This window comes from Mus pahari, chromosome 5 (genome assembly GCF_900095145.1).
Source record: "Mus pahari chromosome 5, PAHARI_EIJ_v1.1, whole genome shotgun sequence".
Taxonomy (NCBI): domain Eukaryota; kingdom Metazoa; phylum Chordata; class Mammalia; order Rodentia; family Muridae; genus Mus; species Mus pahari.
Window position 1 is genome coordinate 109,093,318 of NC_034594.1, and position 18,566 is coordinate 109,111,883.

The 18,566-nt window shown below is 42.3% G+C and overlaps 1 protein-coding gene across 1 annotated transcript in view; it reads right to left on the minus strand.

The window, feature by feature from the left end:
* Positions 1 to 18,566, minus strand: part of Ppp1r12b (protein phosphatase 1 regulatory subunit 12B) — a 200,741-nt gene that overhangs the window by 73,798 nt on the left and 108,377 nt on the right. Inside the window, exons 14-18 of the mRNA XM_029538692.1 lie at positions 17,876 to 17,966; positions 12,798 to 12,986; positions 10,771 to 10,960; positions 10,574 to 10,686; positions 9,230 to 9,271 (exon numbers count right to left, since the gene is read on the minus strand). Coding sequence (XP_029394552.1) covers positions 9,230 to 9,271; positions 10,574 to 10,686; positions 10,771 to 10,960; positions 12,798 to 12,986; positions 17,876 to 17,966 — 625 coding nt within the window. The remainder of the gene's footprint in view (positions 1 to 9,229; positions 9,272 to 10,573; positions 10,687 to 10,770; positions 10,961 to 12,797; positions 12,987 to 17,875; positions 17,967 to 18,566) is intronic.

Consider the following 18,566-nt stretch of genomic DNA (forward strand, 5'->3'; position numbering starts at 1 on the left):
GTCTGAGATGCATGGTAAATAACAGACACACACATACAACAGCAGGAGTTGGGACAGTGGGAGCTGGGAATGGAATGCCGCCATCTCTGCCTCAGTTCATCTCTGGGTCTTTGTGTGACTTTTATTTGTTTTTAACCATGTAACCAGTGTCTGTGTGTGTGACAGAGAAAAGTCATGGGTCTTTATGTGCCACAGTACAGGGATAGGGGTCAGAGGACAACTTTTTGAGAGTGGTTCTCTTCTTTCCCTGTGGATTCTGGGGACAGCCTTGGGTCACCAGGCTCAAATCAACTAAATCAAACTTTAGAATTAAATAGCATCTAGAAATACATATTTCTCAAAAAAGCTTCATAACTGAAATGGAAGAACTAGTTAATAAGACTGTAATAAAGCTGAGAAAATAAGACAGAACAAAAAGAACGAACTAAGAGGTGAGTCAACTCAAGAATGTGCATGGCTTAATCTGCAGCCTCCTGTGGTTCCTCAAGAACAGACTCAGTGCTCTGGATATGGTCTATATTTCAAAGGGTGTCAGGAGTCTCTGGGATACTCAGCTCTCTCATACCACTTTGATAAAAAAGGACAAGCACATTTTATGGCTACTATCACTATACAAGTAAAACATGTGGCCAAGAACAAATCCAAAACAACTTATTGTACTGCTGGAAAAGAGCAAAATCACTCATATTCTTAAAGTCCAGAGGCAAGGCTGTTCTTCCATAATAGTTGTCAGTCTTCTTGCTTTGAATTTTGGAGTGCTCTACGGTTTTGTCCTTCTCCAGAGTTATTTTCTTGGTAACTGCATCCAATCCCATGGTTTTAGAGATGATCTGCATATTTCTTGACATCCAAGTTTAGAAATTCTGCCTTGACCTTTAACTTTGAACTCTAGATATACATACTCATGCTCTCTTAACATTTCCATGTAGAACTATATCAGTCGAACCCAGTAAGCTCACACGTCTAAACCTGGCAGCAGAGGCCTGCTCTTCTTCTGCCAGACTTGCTCTTGCTTTAGCATTCTCCATCACAGCTATGAGGCTCTACTCTTAGAAATGACTTAGTCCTGTTGTCGACGTTCACGTCTTTCTTCATACACTATGCAAACTGACAGTAAATCTAGGTGGTTCTAATTTCAAAATGTATCCTGAATGTAACTCATTTCTGCTCTCAGCTTGGTCCTAAAGCTTCCTTCACTTTTCCTGTATTATGGAACCAGACTCCTAACTGATGTATCCCCTCAGAGTACATTCTTCAGTACAGCAGCAGAATCCATAAAACATACGTACACACATCACTCAGGTGTGAAAAAAACCTGCAACAGAGATCCACATCTGCAAATCAAGCCTGAAGCTGTTACAGTGACATCATCCATTCTGTCTGCCCTTTTGTTCACTCTGCCAAGGCCACACTTGTGTTTTAAGCCTGTCCTCAGGGTCTTCGTGGCTGTTGTTCTTTCTGCTTTCACCCTACCCTCCCATGTCCAATATAGCTTCCCACGCCAGATCCCTTATGCTCAAATCCTGTTTTGTCAACAGTCTAGCTTGATAGCCCTATTTATACTGTGACTCTCCTGTCAACACACTTTTCCTCTTTATTCTGTCTTTTCCATAGCACTTAGCGCCTATTTAAGTATGTATTCATTGCAGGTCTCTCTTATTGGAAAGTAAATTCTATAAGAACAGGGCTTTTTCTCATTGTATCCTCAGAATCTAGAAAAATGCCTGATCACAAATGGTGCATAAGAACATTAGAGAAAGAACAGGAAGATCCCAACCAAAGGGAAGCAGCGCAGAGTACCAAGTGCACTTAGTGGTCAGCATTAGAGTCATTTCTGGGCTTTGATTTCTTGTTAACATTCAGAACTAAGCCTTCCCAGCAAAGTTAAGTTGTACTTTTGTTGGAAAGCACGTATATTAAATTGTTTACCTCTTTTAGAGCACCCTGCCAACTGATCTATCCACTAGCAGGCTAACAGTTATCTAGAGCAGGTCAATACCTCAAATTCACAAATTAAGGATGCTTTAAAGGTTGGCTGTTGTTTCAATCTATTAGTTCCTTTGGGATTAAGATAGCTCCACTGCCCAAGTAGAGAGCAAAGTTTCAATGAATTTGTTCAGACTGAGTATCATCTGATTCTCCTAAAAAGTCTTTAGGGAATTACAGGTGGGGGTGGACTTTCCTAATGAAAGAATGTTAATTCTTACTTCCTGACAGAAATAGACACTGACCTACGTGAAATGACTCTTATCCACTGAACAGCGTTCAAGTTCTGAAAGATCCTTCACTCAAGGAGGGCAAAGCTACTAGTAAGTCAATTCAAATATGAAACCTGCTAGGTAGAAAATCCAAAAGGCAGGGGTATGGCAAAGAAAGTAAGTCATATTTTCAGGTCTGTGTTACTACTGTCTCTAAAAAGGTTCCCTGATGCAAGCCACAGGATCACCTAGAGATTTCATGTCTCCAAGTAACTAGCATCTTTAGGCTTAGTTTTTCTTTTCTTTTCTTTTTTCTTTTCTTTCCCCCTCTCTCATATATTTTCTTTATTTACATTTCAAATGTTATCCCCTTTCCTAGTTTCCCCTCCAAAAATCCCCTATCCCCCTCCCCCACCCTTGCTCCCCAACCCATCCACTCCCACTTCCTGGCCCTGTCATTCCCCTATGCTGGGGTATAGAGCCTTCATAGGACCAAGGGCCTCTCCTTCCATTGATGACCGACTAGGCCATCCTCAGCTACATATGCAGCTAGAGCCATGAGTCACTCCGTGTGTTTTCTTTGATTGGTGGTTTAGTCCCAGGGAGCTCTGGGGTTACTGGTTTGTTCATATTGTTGTTCCTTCTAGGGGGCTGCAAACCCCATCAGCTCCTTGGGTACTTTCTCTAGCTCCTTCATTGGGGACCCGGTGCTCCATCTAATGAATGACTATGAGCATCCACTTCTGTATTAGTCAGGCACTGGCAGACCCTCTCAGGAGACAGCTATATCAGTCTCCTGTCAGCAAGCTCTTGTTGGCATCTGCAATAGTGTCTGGGTTTGGTGGTTGTTTATGGGATGGATCCCCAGGTGGGGCAGTCTCTGGATAGTCATGCTTCAGTCTCTGCTCCGAACTTTGTCTCTGTAACTCCTTCCATGGGTATTTTGTTCCCCCTTCTAAGAAGGATCGAAGAACCACACTTTGGTCTTCCTTCTTCTTGAGTTTCATGTGTTTTGCAAATTGTATCTTTGATATTCTGAGTTTCTGGGCTAATATCCACTTATGAGTGAGTGCATATTATGTGTGTTCTTTTGTGATTAGGTTACCTCGTTCAGGATGATATTCTCCAGATTCATCCATTTGTCTAAGAATTTCATGAATACATTGTTTTTAATATCTGAATAGTACTCCATTGTGTAAATGTACCACATTTTCTGTATCCATTCCTCTGTTGAGGGACATATGGGTTCTTTCCAACTTCTTGCTATTATAAATAAGGCTTCTATGAACATAGTAGAGCATGTGTCTTTATTACAAGTTGGAGCATCTTCTGGGTATATGCCCAGGAGAGATATTGCTGGATCTTCCAGTAGAACTATGTCCAATTTTCTGAGGAACTGCCAAACTTATTTCCAGAGTGGTTGTCCCAGCTTGCAATCCCACCAGCAATGGAGGAGTGTTCTTCTATCTAACTATCCAGTGAAAAGAAGATAGCATTTTCAACAAATGGTGCTGGCTCAACTGGTGGTTAGCACGTAGAAGAATTCGAATTGATCCATTCTTATCTCCTTGTATAAAGATCAAGTCTAAGTGGATTAAGGAACTCCATATAAAACCAGAGACACTGAAACTTATAGAGAANGTGGGGAAGAGCCTCGAAGATATGGGCACAGGAGAAAAATTCCTGAACAGAACACCAATGGCTTGTGCTGTAAGTTTAAGAATCGACAAATAGGACCTCATAAAATTGCAAAGCTTCTGTAAGGCAAAGGACACAGTCAATAAGATTTAGCAACTAACAGATTGGGGAAAGATCTTTACCAATCCTAAATCCGATAGGGGGCTAATATCCAATATATATAAAGAACTCAAGAAGTTGGACTCCAAATAACCCTATTAAAAAATAGGGTACAGAGCTAAGCAAAGAATTCTCAACTGAGGAATACTGAATGGCTGAGAAGCACCTGAAAAAGTGTTCAACATCCTTAATCATCAGGGAAATGCAAATCAAAACAACCCTGAGATTCCACCTCACATCAGTCAGAATGGCTAAGATCAAAAACTCAGGGGACAGGAGATGCTGGCGAGGATGTGGAGGCCTTAGTTTTCTTAACTATGAGATTAGGTTCTTGAACCAAGTTACCTCTGAATTATCTAGTAACTCATGATACAAAAAGTTACAAGGAAAATGTCCTTACTATACTGAACAGCTTCTTCAACAATTCCTTTAGAACAAAAGCAGTCTGTCTTTGGTTCTGCTTCTTTTTAGGGCGTCGCTCTGCTTGCTCACTACTTTTCTGCTGACTACTTGTGCCCTCTAGTGATAAAGTCAATTATACAACAGGATTGGGCTGGGAAAGGGACGCCTGCCCCATAAGGACAGATGGGGAAAAACAAGCAAACTTCATGTCAAGCAAAAGACAGGCCAAAGATGAAGGCAGGGACAGACGGAAAGTATCCAAGCACTGTGCCTCTGGCTGCTGTCCAGAGCCGATACTCTAGGGTGCCCCTATCACAGTAGCCACCTACACTCTGGCCTGCCCGCACCACAACAGCCATTCAGACCTTTGCTTAGGTTTAGCTACTTATAGTCAGACTGTCTTGAAAATATTAAGTGGAAATTCCAGACTAGCCAACTCACACATTTTAAAAATTGTGTGTTAAAATATCACACAATCCTGCTCTGTCCTGCCTAGAACACAAATTATTTCTTTGTCCAGAATCTGCCATGTTCCCCCTAGTCATTTCAGAGTCTTCTTAGCAAACAGCTCAACTTCAAAGATATCAAGATTCCAGTGCCTGTGTTCTAGTTACCCTTATTTTAGTAAGTAATATCCTGCAATATAAGAGTAATGATGTTCATTTTACTCAGTATACAGCTACAAATATACCTTGACCAACTTGTAGGCTAAAATCATAGGTCCACAAGAGAAAGCATAGCACAGACAATACAGCTCTACTTTCAATTTTAGACAGCTTTTGGGGTTTTAGGCACTCTCCATGGACAGAGAAGGACTACTCTATAGAAAACATCAAGCACACTCTGGAATATAGGCATTCATATTAACTTTTTTTTTTTTTTTTTTTTTTGGTTTTTTGAGACAGGGTTTCTCTGTGTAGCCTTGGCTGTCCTGGAACTCCCTCTGTAGACCAGGCTGGCGTTGAACTCAGAAATCCACCTGCCTCTGCCTCCCAAGTGCTGGGATTAAAGGCGTGCGCCACCATGCCCGGCTTCATATTAACATTTTAATTCAGGGGTTTTTGACTTAGTAAGACAAGGTATCTAAAGATTTTCAGAGACTACCTGTTACATAATGTAGCTATGAAACTGAATTGTTTAAACAAGGAGGAACTAAGATTTCAGATTACACAGTCTTTGTCAGTTTCTCTAGCTGGTGGATTTACCAGTGGGGTCGGTTGTGACCATTTATTTACTTATTAAGCAAGGTCTGTAGACTTCTTATTGTGTTCTTTACAGATACAAGAACAATAACATGTGATTGTCTTTTTCATCATCTCCTCTGTGCATGAGAAAACATCTACACTGTCCTTGGCTATGAATCACATGTAAATAAATCTTGGTTACAATTTCATCAGTACTTAAAAGAGGGGATGGATTTTAGTGATATCAGCAGAGCTCAGGTTACATAGACGGCCTTCTTAGCCATACGGTGTTACTGGCAGGTGGTCAGACACTAAGGAATCTTCCTAAATATTTAAAAAGAGAGGAAAGAATCATATAGACTGGGAATCATCTTGTTCTAATCCCAAGTGGAGACATATGGTAGAGATAATAAATGAAGTTTCTTTCTTAAAAATTAAATATCACTGAATGTGTCCATATAAAATTATGGTGAAAATCAGAAAAATGGTCTTCTTTTGCATCAAAAAATTGACTGAAAATGGACAACAGAAACCTTTATGAGGTGATGAAGATTACATGTCCTGTCAGGTGGTAGTTACCCTGGCAGATACAGGTCAAGATTCCTTAAATGGTGCATTTTACATTTACATATTTTATTAGCTATAAATGACATTTCAGTTGACAAACAGATGTCAGAGTCTTGGAGGGGGGGGAGTCAACTTTAAAAACAATAAGTATTGCCAATAGAGAAGGCGAGAAGAGCTGGTACAGCCTCAATAGCAGATACAGTTTCACTGAACCAAAGCCAAGGAGGGAAGAACTGCCCAGGCTTTTCAGCAATATCCACACTGATTAGCAACAGGGCGACCTCAACAGCAAGTCCCCCTTTATGACTAGCACAGTGGATGCTGTCAACTTCACTGCTTAATGGAGGGACAATATGTTATAGGAAAGAGAGAGAGAGTGGTCCTAAGAGTCATTAGATACTACTGACTATCTTTAGGTAGGATTGTAACAATTTATTCTGGGTCATTACTAAGTATTTCTTCTGTGAGTCCATATGGGAAATGCCGACTAGAATTAGCAGAGTGAGCTAGGAAGGAGAACGTATACCAAGTAATGGGATATGCAAACACAAGACTACTTTAAAGGCAACCTCACCTAGGCTGACTCAGCAGTAGCCTTTCCTTTGCAGAACTCCAGGTAGAGCAGGGTAATGGCACCTCTTGGCAAGTGCTTGGGCCAACCCTAGAGTCAGTGGTTCAACTATGCTTGGCCCAGGGAGTGGCACTATTAGGAGGTGTGGCCTTGTTGGAGGAAGTGCATCACTGTGGGGGTGGGCTTTGAGACCTCCTTGTAGCTGCCTGGAGGCAGTCTGCTCTTGGCTTCCTTCAGATGAAAATGTAGAACTCTCAGCTCCTCCAGCACCATGTCTGCCTGCACTCTGCCATGCTTCTTGCCATGATGAAAATGGACTGAACCTCAGATCCTGTAAGTCAGCCCCAATGAAATATTGTCCTTTATAAAAGTTGCCTTGGGCATGGTGTCTCTTCCCAGCAGTGTAAACCCTAACTAAGACACCTCGATATCCAGCTAGAGGTATTGTTTGCTTAGATTAACACTGAAGTCTACCTGACATTTGGGAAACACTAGTAGCCACAAATGATTGGATAAATGGAATATTCTTTACCTGACAAATAACTTTTGTGTTAAGCCTTAGTAGCTCATGCTTTTCTGCACAGACCAGAAAGTCTTCTCCATGGATTTAATTCAACAGTCTTAAAATGAAATGCCCTAAGAAGAAATTCCCTAAAAGAAATTCTCTAAGCGCTGTATCAAGATCACTTTTAATTCTTCTTACTTCATGTACCCTAGGCTAAGATTTTTCCAGTGCCAAAAAGTTTACTACAGACAGAGATTTGTTTACTGGCAAAAGATGTTCTATGACAACAAAATCTGCCCTGTTATTCCTAGGATCTAAATGGCCTGGACTAACCCTATGGGGATTCTGGGCCTTTCCAATGCTTTGTAATCTATTACTCAGATTCTTGGTTTAAGCACAATTCCCAAAAGGAGCCTTTCTGCCTCTTTTAAAAGCCTTTCCAAATCCCTTAAAGAAGAAAGTTGCTGGCATACATGCACAGTCTCATGTGTGCGCACGCGTGCGCGCACACACACACACACACACACACACACACACACACACACACACGGGATTTTTCTGTGTTATTTCTAAACAACATAATTCATCCGTGCAACATACCCTCAACATCAATCAAAGAAGACAATTCTTAACTATATTATTATTAATTAGCCTTCCCCCTCCCATTTGAGACAAGGTCTCTCACTATGTAGCCTATTCTGGCCTTAAATTTGCCATATAGGAGCTAGTGATGGCTTAAATGGTAAAGTAGATCTGAGTTCAGATTCTTAGTATCTGAAATGGTCAGACACAGCACTGTATGCCTATAATCTCTGTACTTGGGAGGTAGAATTCAGGAGGATTCATAAAATTTGTTAATCAGCCTGTCTAAAATAATTAATGAGCTCCAGGTTCAGTGAGAAATCCTTTTGCAAACATTAAAGGTGGAAGACTTTGGTTTCCATGCAGCCTGTGCACACATATGCAAATGTATTCACACCTATCCCCAACATACGAACACACATACACACACACACGCACTCACACACACACACACGCACGCACACACACACGCACGCACACACACACACACACGCACGCACGCACACACACACGCACGCACACACGCACACGCACACGCGCACACATGCGCATACACGCACGCGCACACACACACACACACCCCCCAAAAGTAAGAAACTTGTGCTCTTCCTACCACAGATACGTAAGGGATTATCAGCACATGCCACCATACAACTACTGTTTGGGATCGTAACTATTTAGATAGAATAATGACTTACTACTTATGTCTGTATTGGTAAAAATGAGCTAGCTGATTTCCTGTAAAGATCATTAAGTATATTCTGAGAATAAATACTGCACAGTGCTAGCAGGCTATGATTTTAAATGCTTTGAAAAGCAAAGGACATGGGTTTGTATAAATGTTTACCAAAACCAAATTTGCTCTTTCCTGTAAATGATACCTCAGTGTTTCAGAGGTATAAAAGTCACTCTGATGGGTAATGCTGGGTGTAGGACTTTCACCGTAGAGGGGCCCAGATGCCTGGCTTCAAAAGGTCAAATTACAAAAGAGGTGAGGTGCTTGCCCTTACTCAAAGATAAATATAAATAACTTTTAAACAGCCTCAAATTTTATGGTGTCTATATTTATTTCTTCTCTGTTATAGGAGAACCACTAGAAATTGTATCACTTTGTTCTTTTCTTCCAATAGTTTCTGAATACTTTATCCAAAGTAATAGTCAATAGAGAAACAAGCAGAGCCTGTATAAGTGTTGGTGACTGGCAGCTGGCACAGCCTAATACTAGAAAGCTGTTCAAGATGTGAGCAGTGCTACAGGACAGGGAAAAGTAGCATCAGTGAGCGGCCTGCCTCTCTTCACAGAGGAATGTTCATTTTCACCCTCAACACACATGTGCCCAGAGCTGCTCATCTATTAAAACTGTATGCCACAGAGCAAGACAGCCCTGAAGGGACTGTGTGTCACTGGTCGGTCAGTCACTTACCAATGCTTCTTTGACCTCTTCGGAGACATCTGTTTCATCTTCCTGAAATGGAAAGAGGAGGAAAGCCATAGGGACCATAGTCACAGACCTCTCTGAAAACAGCAAGCTCAGCTCCTACCAATTACCCTTGGCCTTTCAAATGTGGGCCATGAGCCTGAAAGCCAAGTGATGCCACCAGTGCCACTTTCAATACCTGCCACAGGCAGGAGGCTTAGAAGCATCACTGTGGTAAAAAATGTTGAGTCAAATACAGCAAGGAAAAGGTATTTTTCAAAAAGCAAGACTTCATTTCACTCTGTCGAAAGATATCAGCCTCTGGTCTGCAGATGCAGCTTATTGGTAGAGTGTTTGTTTGTCTGAGGTCAATCCCCACTGACAAATCTAAAACCCTATGAATCAGTCCTACGACAAGGACATGCCTTTTCACTAAAGACGGTCTGTAATGGATAACTACTATTATATTTCTTGACACACTGAATGGTTTACCTAACTTTCAAACTGGTCATTAGGAATAGGGCCTCTAGGTTGGGATGCTGGCCATTTGGACTAAAATGCTAGTAGCAGGCTTCAATGAGAAGGTTAGAAGCAGCTATGGTGGGGATGCACTAAGGTGTGTGTTTGTGGTTAGTAAGTGGTGACCTGTTTTTCACAATTTGATCCTTTTCCTGCTAGAAAGGTCAACCTGAGTCAGATAAATTTGTGTCAACTTAACAGATTTTAAGCCCTTTGAAATGTTTTTAAACTGTTTTTTTTTCCCAAAAAACTCCAAAAAGATGCATTCACTTTACACATCTGAATGTTTTGCCAGCATGCAAGTATGTGTACCACGTGTGCGCCTGTTGGATCCCTGGAACTGGGGTTATTGATGGCTGTGAGTCGCCATGTGGGTACTGAGAATTGAACCTGGTTTCTGGAAGAGGAACAAGTGCTCTAAACCATGGAGCCATCTCTCCAGTCCCATCCTTCAAAATCTTATTATCCTAAACTACAATTCTGGCTTATAGGTAGTCTGAAGATACTGTTGACTCCATGACTCTCAGGGACCATTAGAGAGGACTGCTAAGGCTTGCCAAATATATCCGCTTGTTCACACGATAGCTGCAAACCTCCAGCTTTCACAATCATTTATCAGTTACAGGGCCTATACTGTGCTCAGAACTGCTCTAGGCACTTAGCAGAAACAAACGGAATGAGTCCCATACTACCAAGAGTCTTTTCTTAGTAAAAGTTCTCTGCCATCTCTAGGAGAGTCATGGGATCACATGGTGCTCTTTCTTTTGATCTCTACAGAAACGGCTTGCCGCCAAAGGTGATATGGTGTGCCCCATAGACCACTGTACTTACGTCATTTGTCCAGAAGTTAATGCCCGTGCCTCTTCGCCGATCTTTAGCTCGTCTCCTCTCCCGGACAGATAGCCTGTTAGAGGACTGATCGTCCAAATCAGCTGCTTCTTTCTCTGCCCAAAGATAACACACAATGTGGATCTTAAAAGCCTGTGCGTGCACCCTGGGGAGTGACTTCTGAGCTGTACAGTACATACCACTTGTGTCCATTTCCTTTGCCGCTGTGGCGTGTGTGGTAGTCTCTGAATTCTCAGAATCAGGGACTGAAGCTCTACTTGTGCGCAGTAGATGAGAACCTGCGTACAGTGAGGGTCTTGATGCAGAAGGAGAAACTGGTGTGGAGGTTTTGTCTGGTTGAGTTGGATACCTCAGGCGATGATAGACAGGCTGGAAATAATTCACAGGATGAGATGTTAGGGGTCAAGTTCAAAGGATAAAGACACTAGGGATCCTCACAATGGGTCTTTTCAATCAATATTCAGGAGACTTATTACTCCTGATGGTCAGTCGGTGTCTTTCAGCTGCATTCGAGTTAGTAAGTGGTCAGAAACCAGCAGCTTCCGCACTCCTACTCTAGGATTCCATCATGACCGCAGCAGCTGAGACACCATTGCTAAAATGACTAAAGTGCTCAGTGTTAATAAAAATTCTTTTGATCTTGAAAATAAGAAGAGCAGTGGTGTTTTTAAGATGGAGTGCTCAAAGGTAGGGGACAGGGGAAATGAAAAGCTCGGAAGTGTGAAGGAGGGAACAATTGTGGGTGGCAGCCTGAGGACAGAGAGCAAACGTCGGGATGACATGGACGTGTCACACGACTTGCTGAAAAGCTCATTTCCTCTAGTGTTCTAGACACCAAACCATGGCCTGACACACTCTAGGGAAGGCTATACCACTGAACCACTTTCCTGAAACTAAAAAAATGTCTGGTTTCACCTTGATTTTTTTTTTTTTTTGAGTAAATCACAGTTAACTGGAGATTCTTCTAGTCTCACAATGTGGAGGTTATGTACCTTTAAATCTATAAACTATAAAGACAGAAACAACCAAGTAAAAAAAGGTTTGGAATGAGATAGAACTTGGCTTAAAGTCTATCCTCTGCAGGCAGTAACTGTGAACTTGAAAAAGTTAACTTCTCTGGCTTCAGTCCCCTCGTCTGTAAAATAGGGATAAGCCATCGTCAGCCAGAATGGTGAGGGCTGAATTAGAAAATGTGTGTTAGGTTCCTGGACTCCATCTCAGAACCAGTACTCGGTAAACATTACCTTAACAAATGAGATGCATGGTAAGTAGTATCAGTTCACCAAACTTAGCACTCAGAGCGCCATCAAGTGAGACACCTTGTTGCCACTACAGTACCTGTCATTCTTAGGCCTACATTAGGACACTAGTGAGAGAGGAGGAGTGGTGATGACAGTGACAGGGGCAACGGTTACCATGGAGACCAGGAGCACATTTGCCCTAATTATACCCTTGGCCCTCTCTGCAAATGTCACCTCCACTAGGCACATGTCCACACAGATGGTGACTCCCAGGAGTTTAGGAAACAACACATTAGTGTTGACTAAGCTGTATGGCCAGACTGCTTATATTCAAATCCTTTCTGGCTGACTACTCCACGCGTCGAGTGTAAGGTAAGTTACTCAGCCCAAGGGACTCAATTACCTCATTTATGAAATAGGAATGCTAATATCAACCTCAGATGGGTCTCCTGAGGATTACACCAATTAATATATTTCAAATGCCTTAAACAGTGTCTGGCATAAAAACACTTAACTCTTAGTATGTTCTTATTATACTACATACTCTCTTTAAAGAATAGGAAGACATTCACTCAAAAGCATTAGTTAGCTCGGGAGGCAGAGGCAGGCAGATTTCTGAGTTCAAGGCCAGCCTGGTCTACAGAGTGAGTTCCAGGACAGCCAGGGCTACAGAGAGAAACCCTGTCTCGAAAAACCAAAAAAACAAAAAACAAAAACAACAACAACAAAAAAGTATTAGTTAACTCTGAGGAGAAAATTGATCAGTTAAAGAACTGAAATCCTTTGTTTGTTTTGTTTTGTTTTTGTTTTCAGCCAGACAGGTCTGCATCAAAGACCACTACAAACACACATTGTCTTCCAGGAATTGTTCACTTCAAGGCAGAATAGTATTTAAGTCACCACTTTATGAATGCTCACCAAATTATCGTGCGTGTGGGCAGAGCATGCTAGCAAAAAGAGCTCACCTCTTCCTCCAGACCTCTGCCCTCACCAGCTCCCTTTGTTGGGGCTACTGATGGCTCCTGCTTCTTGGTACTCCCTTCAAGGCTACCAGGATCATCAAGCTTCTCACCAGGCTGCTCCTGAGCTTGTCTCTCCGCCCTTGAGCGGCTGAAAGTCTTTTCTGCTTCTTGGAGGTCTGTTAGGGTAACACCCTGGGAAAATATCAAGTGGTAAAGACAGTTTCACATTAACACACAGAATTCTCGAGCAGAGAAACTGACCCTAAAACAACCTAAATGAATCCCCCAACAGGCCATTTCTAGCAACAGAAGCCTAAAATAAGCACCGTGGTGTACAGAGAATGCAGACCTAAATCTGTGTACACTCTGAACTAAAATTTTAGCTTTCCTAACTTGGTCTTCCCAAAATAGGTCAACAGTGATACCCACTGTTACAGATGTACTTGGTCCACACCAAACTGTGCTCAGTTATCTGAGTGCACTTTACTCTCTCCCAAGATCAAATGGTTATTACCCTCTTATTCTCTGAGCAGTAAATACTGGAAAAACCAAACTTAAAACCTGGTTCAAGAAGGTGCAAATTCATACATAGCTAGGCTAAAACAACATAACTTTCTGAAATGCTATATTGGCTTTTTTCTCTATTGTCATTTCCTGAGTAACTCTAGGAATCACACAGATATGCCAACAATTATTGTTCCCCCTGGGATCATTGGAGCAGCATGACAGAGGCAAAGCCAAATGGTAGACCTGGGCAGGACGGCCCTAAGGAGAGTGAGATTATTCCAGTAGAGTGTGTACATTTTCAGAGCCTTGGAGGAGTCCATGTCCCAAAGCTGGAAGGCAGGCACTAATTACTAAACCCATAGCATCCTTTTTATTTTAAAAAATTATATGTATACGTATGCTCTTATGTATGTATACAAGTATACTGCTTGCAGAGGATGCCAGATCCCTTGAAGCTGGAGTTAAAGATGACAATGTGGGGTCCTCTGCAAAACCAGAAAGCACCCTCTCTGCAGGACTGACTCTCTCTCTCTCTCTCTCTCTCTCTCTCTCTCTCTCTCTCTCTCTCTCTCTCTCCCCTCATCACTGTCTTTAAAAAAAAGAAAGCTAATTCATAATTTTATTCACTCTTTTAAATAACTGATGTCTTTAAGCAATTAAACTACAGAGGCAAGTCAAGTAATTCTTTTCAAGACACTTTCTTCAAAGATTTACTTTCAGTCATGGGTATGTGTGTGAGCTTGGCAGAGTTGATGTACCCTATGTGCATGCCTGAGCCTACAGAAGAAGCAGGAGAGGGTGTAACTTTTCTGGAACTCGAGTTACAGGTTGTAAGTCACTGTGTAGACACTGGAAACTGAACCCCGGCCTTCTGCAAGGGCAGTAAGTATTCTCAACTGTTGACCTAGCTCACTAGCACCCTTTTCAATAAATGTTTCATCTACCAGAAATTACATGAAAAAAGTAGATGATCATAAGATGTTATGTGCACATGAAGATAGAAACCCTGGGATATGAGAAGACAGCTCAGGGATAAATGAGTCCAAGGACCAGAGTCTGGATCCGCAGAACCCAGGTAAACGCACCCATGGGGGGATGGGAAGCAAGTTCGCCTGCTATGATCAGCAGTGAGCAAGAGACCCTGCCTCAGTTCCAGAAGGCCATGACTAACACATCAAGTTGTCCTCTGACCTTAGCTTGTGCTTCCTTGGAAGGGTGTGAGGGGCGAAAGGTATTGTGGCTACAGGAGCCTGTCCAAAGCCTCAGATACAGGAGGTTGGAATGATGTGGTGTCCATCAGCAGTTTAGCAAATCTGAGGAAGTGGGAGGAGACTGAGGGCAGTGAGACCCAGGGAAGCAGGCAAGGCCTGTGCCACCTGCCACAGTAAAGAACTGGAGGCTTGCTTTCTGGGTAATTTTTCTTCTGTGGACCCTGTGTCCCTTTGAGAACCTAACAAAATGTTTTCAAAGGTCATGCACACGTTCTGGGGAGTCTCAAGATCCTTCCTGTTCTGATGTGGACCTTGGTTCTCTCTCCTGAGTCCTTTTCTACAACATTTCTTTCTTTCTCTCTTTCCTTTGCTCTCCCTCCCTCCTCTTCACCCCCTCCTTCCTTTCCTTCAAATGTAGCCCAGGCTGACCTCTACACCACCGTGTAGTTGAGTCTGGCCTTCAACTCCTGCTCTTACTACCTCTATCTCCCAAATGCTGGGATTGCAAGCATGTCCACCAGGTCTGCTTTCATTACAAGACACTTGTGCATCTTTGGCTCTTCCACTTTTAATTATAAGTCATTCTCCAGATACCTTTTTCTGCCTCTTCATAAATAAATTTAAAATCATATAAGAATATTCTATATTCCCAGACTATTATTTCTCAATCACTGATATATTCAATTATATATATATATATATATATATATATATATATATACATACATACATATTCTGATTGTTTATCTACTGTACACTGAAGGAGAAGATGATAATAGAGATATAGTCAGTAGGCTATTTAAATGGTCTAGTGCATAGAGGCACATGCTGCCAAGTGTGAGGGACTGAGTTTGACACATGGGACCCACATGGTAGAAGGAGAGAACTGATTCCCACAAGTTGTCCTCTGGACTCCATGTGTGATTCCCCATAAAAAAATTAAAATGTAAAAAAAAATTACAGTCAGTCTTCTACTTCACATTTAATAGAGTGGCTACTATATTAAAAATCCTCCAAAGTATAATACAAATGTTGAGAAAGATCTAGAGAAATGGGGATATTTGTGGATGTTGACAGGAGTGGAAAGCAGGGCAGCTATTATGTGAACAGTACATCCTCAGTATTTAAAACAGGATTATCATACAAGCCAGCACACACACATATATTTGTATATCCACAAAGGACTGGAAGCAGGGTCTGGAGACATGTGGACAGCTATTTGCATGGTGGCTTATTGCAGGAGCTATGTGTCCACTAACAGGTGAATGATACATTGTGGCATATACGTACAGACTTAAGAAAAAAATTGATGATACATGGACAACAGGAATTAACCTAGCACTATATCACATGGAATAAGTCAGACATGTGACACATGCTGTATGATTTCATTTATATGATTCATAAAGCAGTCAAACTCAGAGAGAGAGAAAAGGGAATATTGCTTGTTTTGCATAGAGTGATTGCTTAATGAATACAGAGTTTCAGTTTGGAAAGACGAAGAACATTCTGGAGATGAACAGTGCTGATGGAAATTACTTAATGACGCTGAACATAAACTTAAAAATGTAGAACTGGCCAAGTTTTCTTGTGTGCAATGACTAGAATGAGAGAGAAACAGCGAACAGTCATGGCTGCATGGAGGATGGATGCCATGAGAAGGACAGACACACAGACCCATTCTGGGAGGTCAGGAAAGACAGACGCAACCTTTCTGCTACTATATCGTAGGGTGCCCCCTTCCCAGTCATCAGTGCTCTCCCCTGACTTCTATACCATCTGAATAAGGAAATAAAGAGTGCGCCTTTCTGCGACCAACACGGACTCCGTTTGTTTCCAATGCTGCTGCTGCTGCTGCTGGCATTCTCTTCATTCTGCTTCCTTGCCCTCTCAGCTTCCTCCACTGTCCTGCTCGAGGCCTTTCCTCCACACTCAAGGCCAGTGCCACCTGAGGTTCTGCCCTTGCCACACTCAGCTGGGACGACTCTGAACAGCTTCCTAACTAGTCTTCTGGTTTCCTGGCTTGGCAAACATCTTCTATCTACACACCAAATAGTGTGAGCTACATCACATTCTTCCTTAAACTGCTTTCATGGCTCCTGTAAAAGACCTTTTTTCTAACTGAAATTTGAACTGATGTATCATAAAACTCTCCTTTTACTGTGTGTGAGCTGATGGTTTCTAGGATGCTCTGTGTGTGAGCTGATCGTTTCTAAGATGCTCTGAGCTTTTCCACTGTCACTGCTCTGGACTCTCAGGACATTTTCATCATCACCCCCAAAACCCACAGCCAGTCTCTTCCCATTCCTCTTCCTTGAACCCCAAGCATTAATCATCTGTCTGTCTGTCTGTCTGTCTGTCCGTCCCTTCCTCCATTCATCCCTCAGTCCATCTCTCCCTTCCCCCTCCCTCCTTTCCTCCCTCCTTCTTCCCTTCCTCCCTCCCTCCCTTTTCCCCTCCCTCCCTCCCTCTCTTCCTTTCCCTCTCCCTGGCTATGCCATTTTGGATACACCACACCGCATAATGGACTCCTCACAAATGGGCTCTTTGTGCCCAGATTGTTTTACTTGAAATTTTTCTCAAAGTTCATCCATACTGTAACATCACTTTAATTTTTTTATTCATGTGTATGTCTGTGTGTGGATTTATGCATGTGTATGCAGATGCCCAGAGTGTCTGTGTGTGGATTTATGCTTGCGTATGCGGATGCCCACAGGAGACCAGACAAGGCTGCTGGATCCCCTGGATCTGGAGATACAGGCTGTTGTGAGCTTCCTGATATGAGTTCTGGGAGCTGAACGCTGGTCCTTCACAAGAGCAGCAAGTGCTAACTGCCAAAGAATTATGTCCAGCTCCTGTAACGTTCAATTTTAATTCTAAATAGTAGCTCCCTATATGGGCATGGCATATTTTGTTCATTCTTATTATGGAGTACAATACTGAGCTGGTTGTACATTTGGCTATTTTGAATAATGCTGTTACATAATTCTCTATACAAGTTTTTATGTGAAAGTGTTTTCATGTATTTATCTAAGAGTAGTTTGTGTGTGTTGGGTCAAATGGAAAGTCTATTTTTAACATTTGAACTGCTATCAGTTAGAGACCGTCCCCGTGTGAAAGGCTACAGGCTTCTTAAAAGTTCTTAAGCAGAGGTGGAATGAGCCTGGAGGAATGGAGGTGAGCATGAGTAGAGACAGCCATAAACTATTTGATTGCACACAGTATACCCTTAGACGTGGTGACAACGTGATGAATAAAAGCATTCATTTTAGTATGCTTGCTACACACTTCCACTGGGGAGAAGAAAGGCAAAAGAACACTGGGAGTAGGGGGCAGGGAGTAGGGGGTGGGGAGGATGCTCACTTGAGTAGACCTTCGTGTCTGCCGAGCTTGTCTGGAGCGTGCTTTCCGTAATGACTCTGCCTCCTCATCCCGTACAGGTGTCAGATAGGACCTAAGAAGAGAGGAATAAGAAAGTGCTCCGCATGCTGAAGGGATTTCTGAATGCTAAGAATAAAGGTCAGTAAAGATCAAAATGGCCAGAAAGCTATGTGCAGTCATTGAATGCTGTTACAGAATTCCAAACATTTGCAAAAGTGCCACCACCCGCCATCTGTAAAAGGAGAACTGGATTTTGCTTCTTCCCTCTGCCCTTCCTATTTCTCTCTTTTCTCACCTTACCTTTGTGACAGGGAGCTGTGGGCCATGCTGATGAGGGGCAGTGACAGTAAGTGTCCCTGCTTTGTTCCTGCTCTTGGCTTCCCTGCTATAGGGGACTTACTGGTTAGCAAGCTTCTTTACACAGCACTCATCAAATTAACCTAAAATTTCCAATCTTATAGGAATCCAGCTAAGGTTGGTGTGTACTGATGCATGTGTCTACATGTTGACATGGAGATTGAAGGTGGGTATCAAGTCTCTTTATTGTTCTCCTGTGTGTACATGTGCATTCACACATTTGTGTGTATGAATGCAAGAGTACAGATATCACTGTGCACATATACCACAGCATATGTATGGAGGTTAGAGACAACCTGAGCACCATTCCTTATCT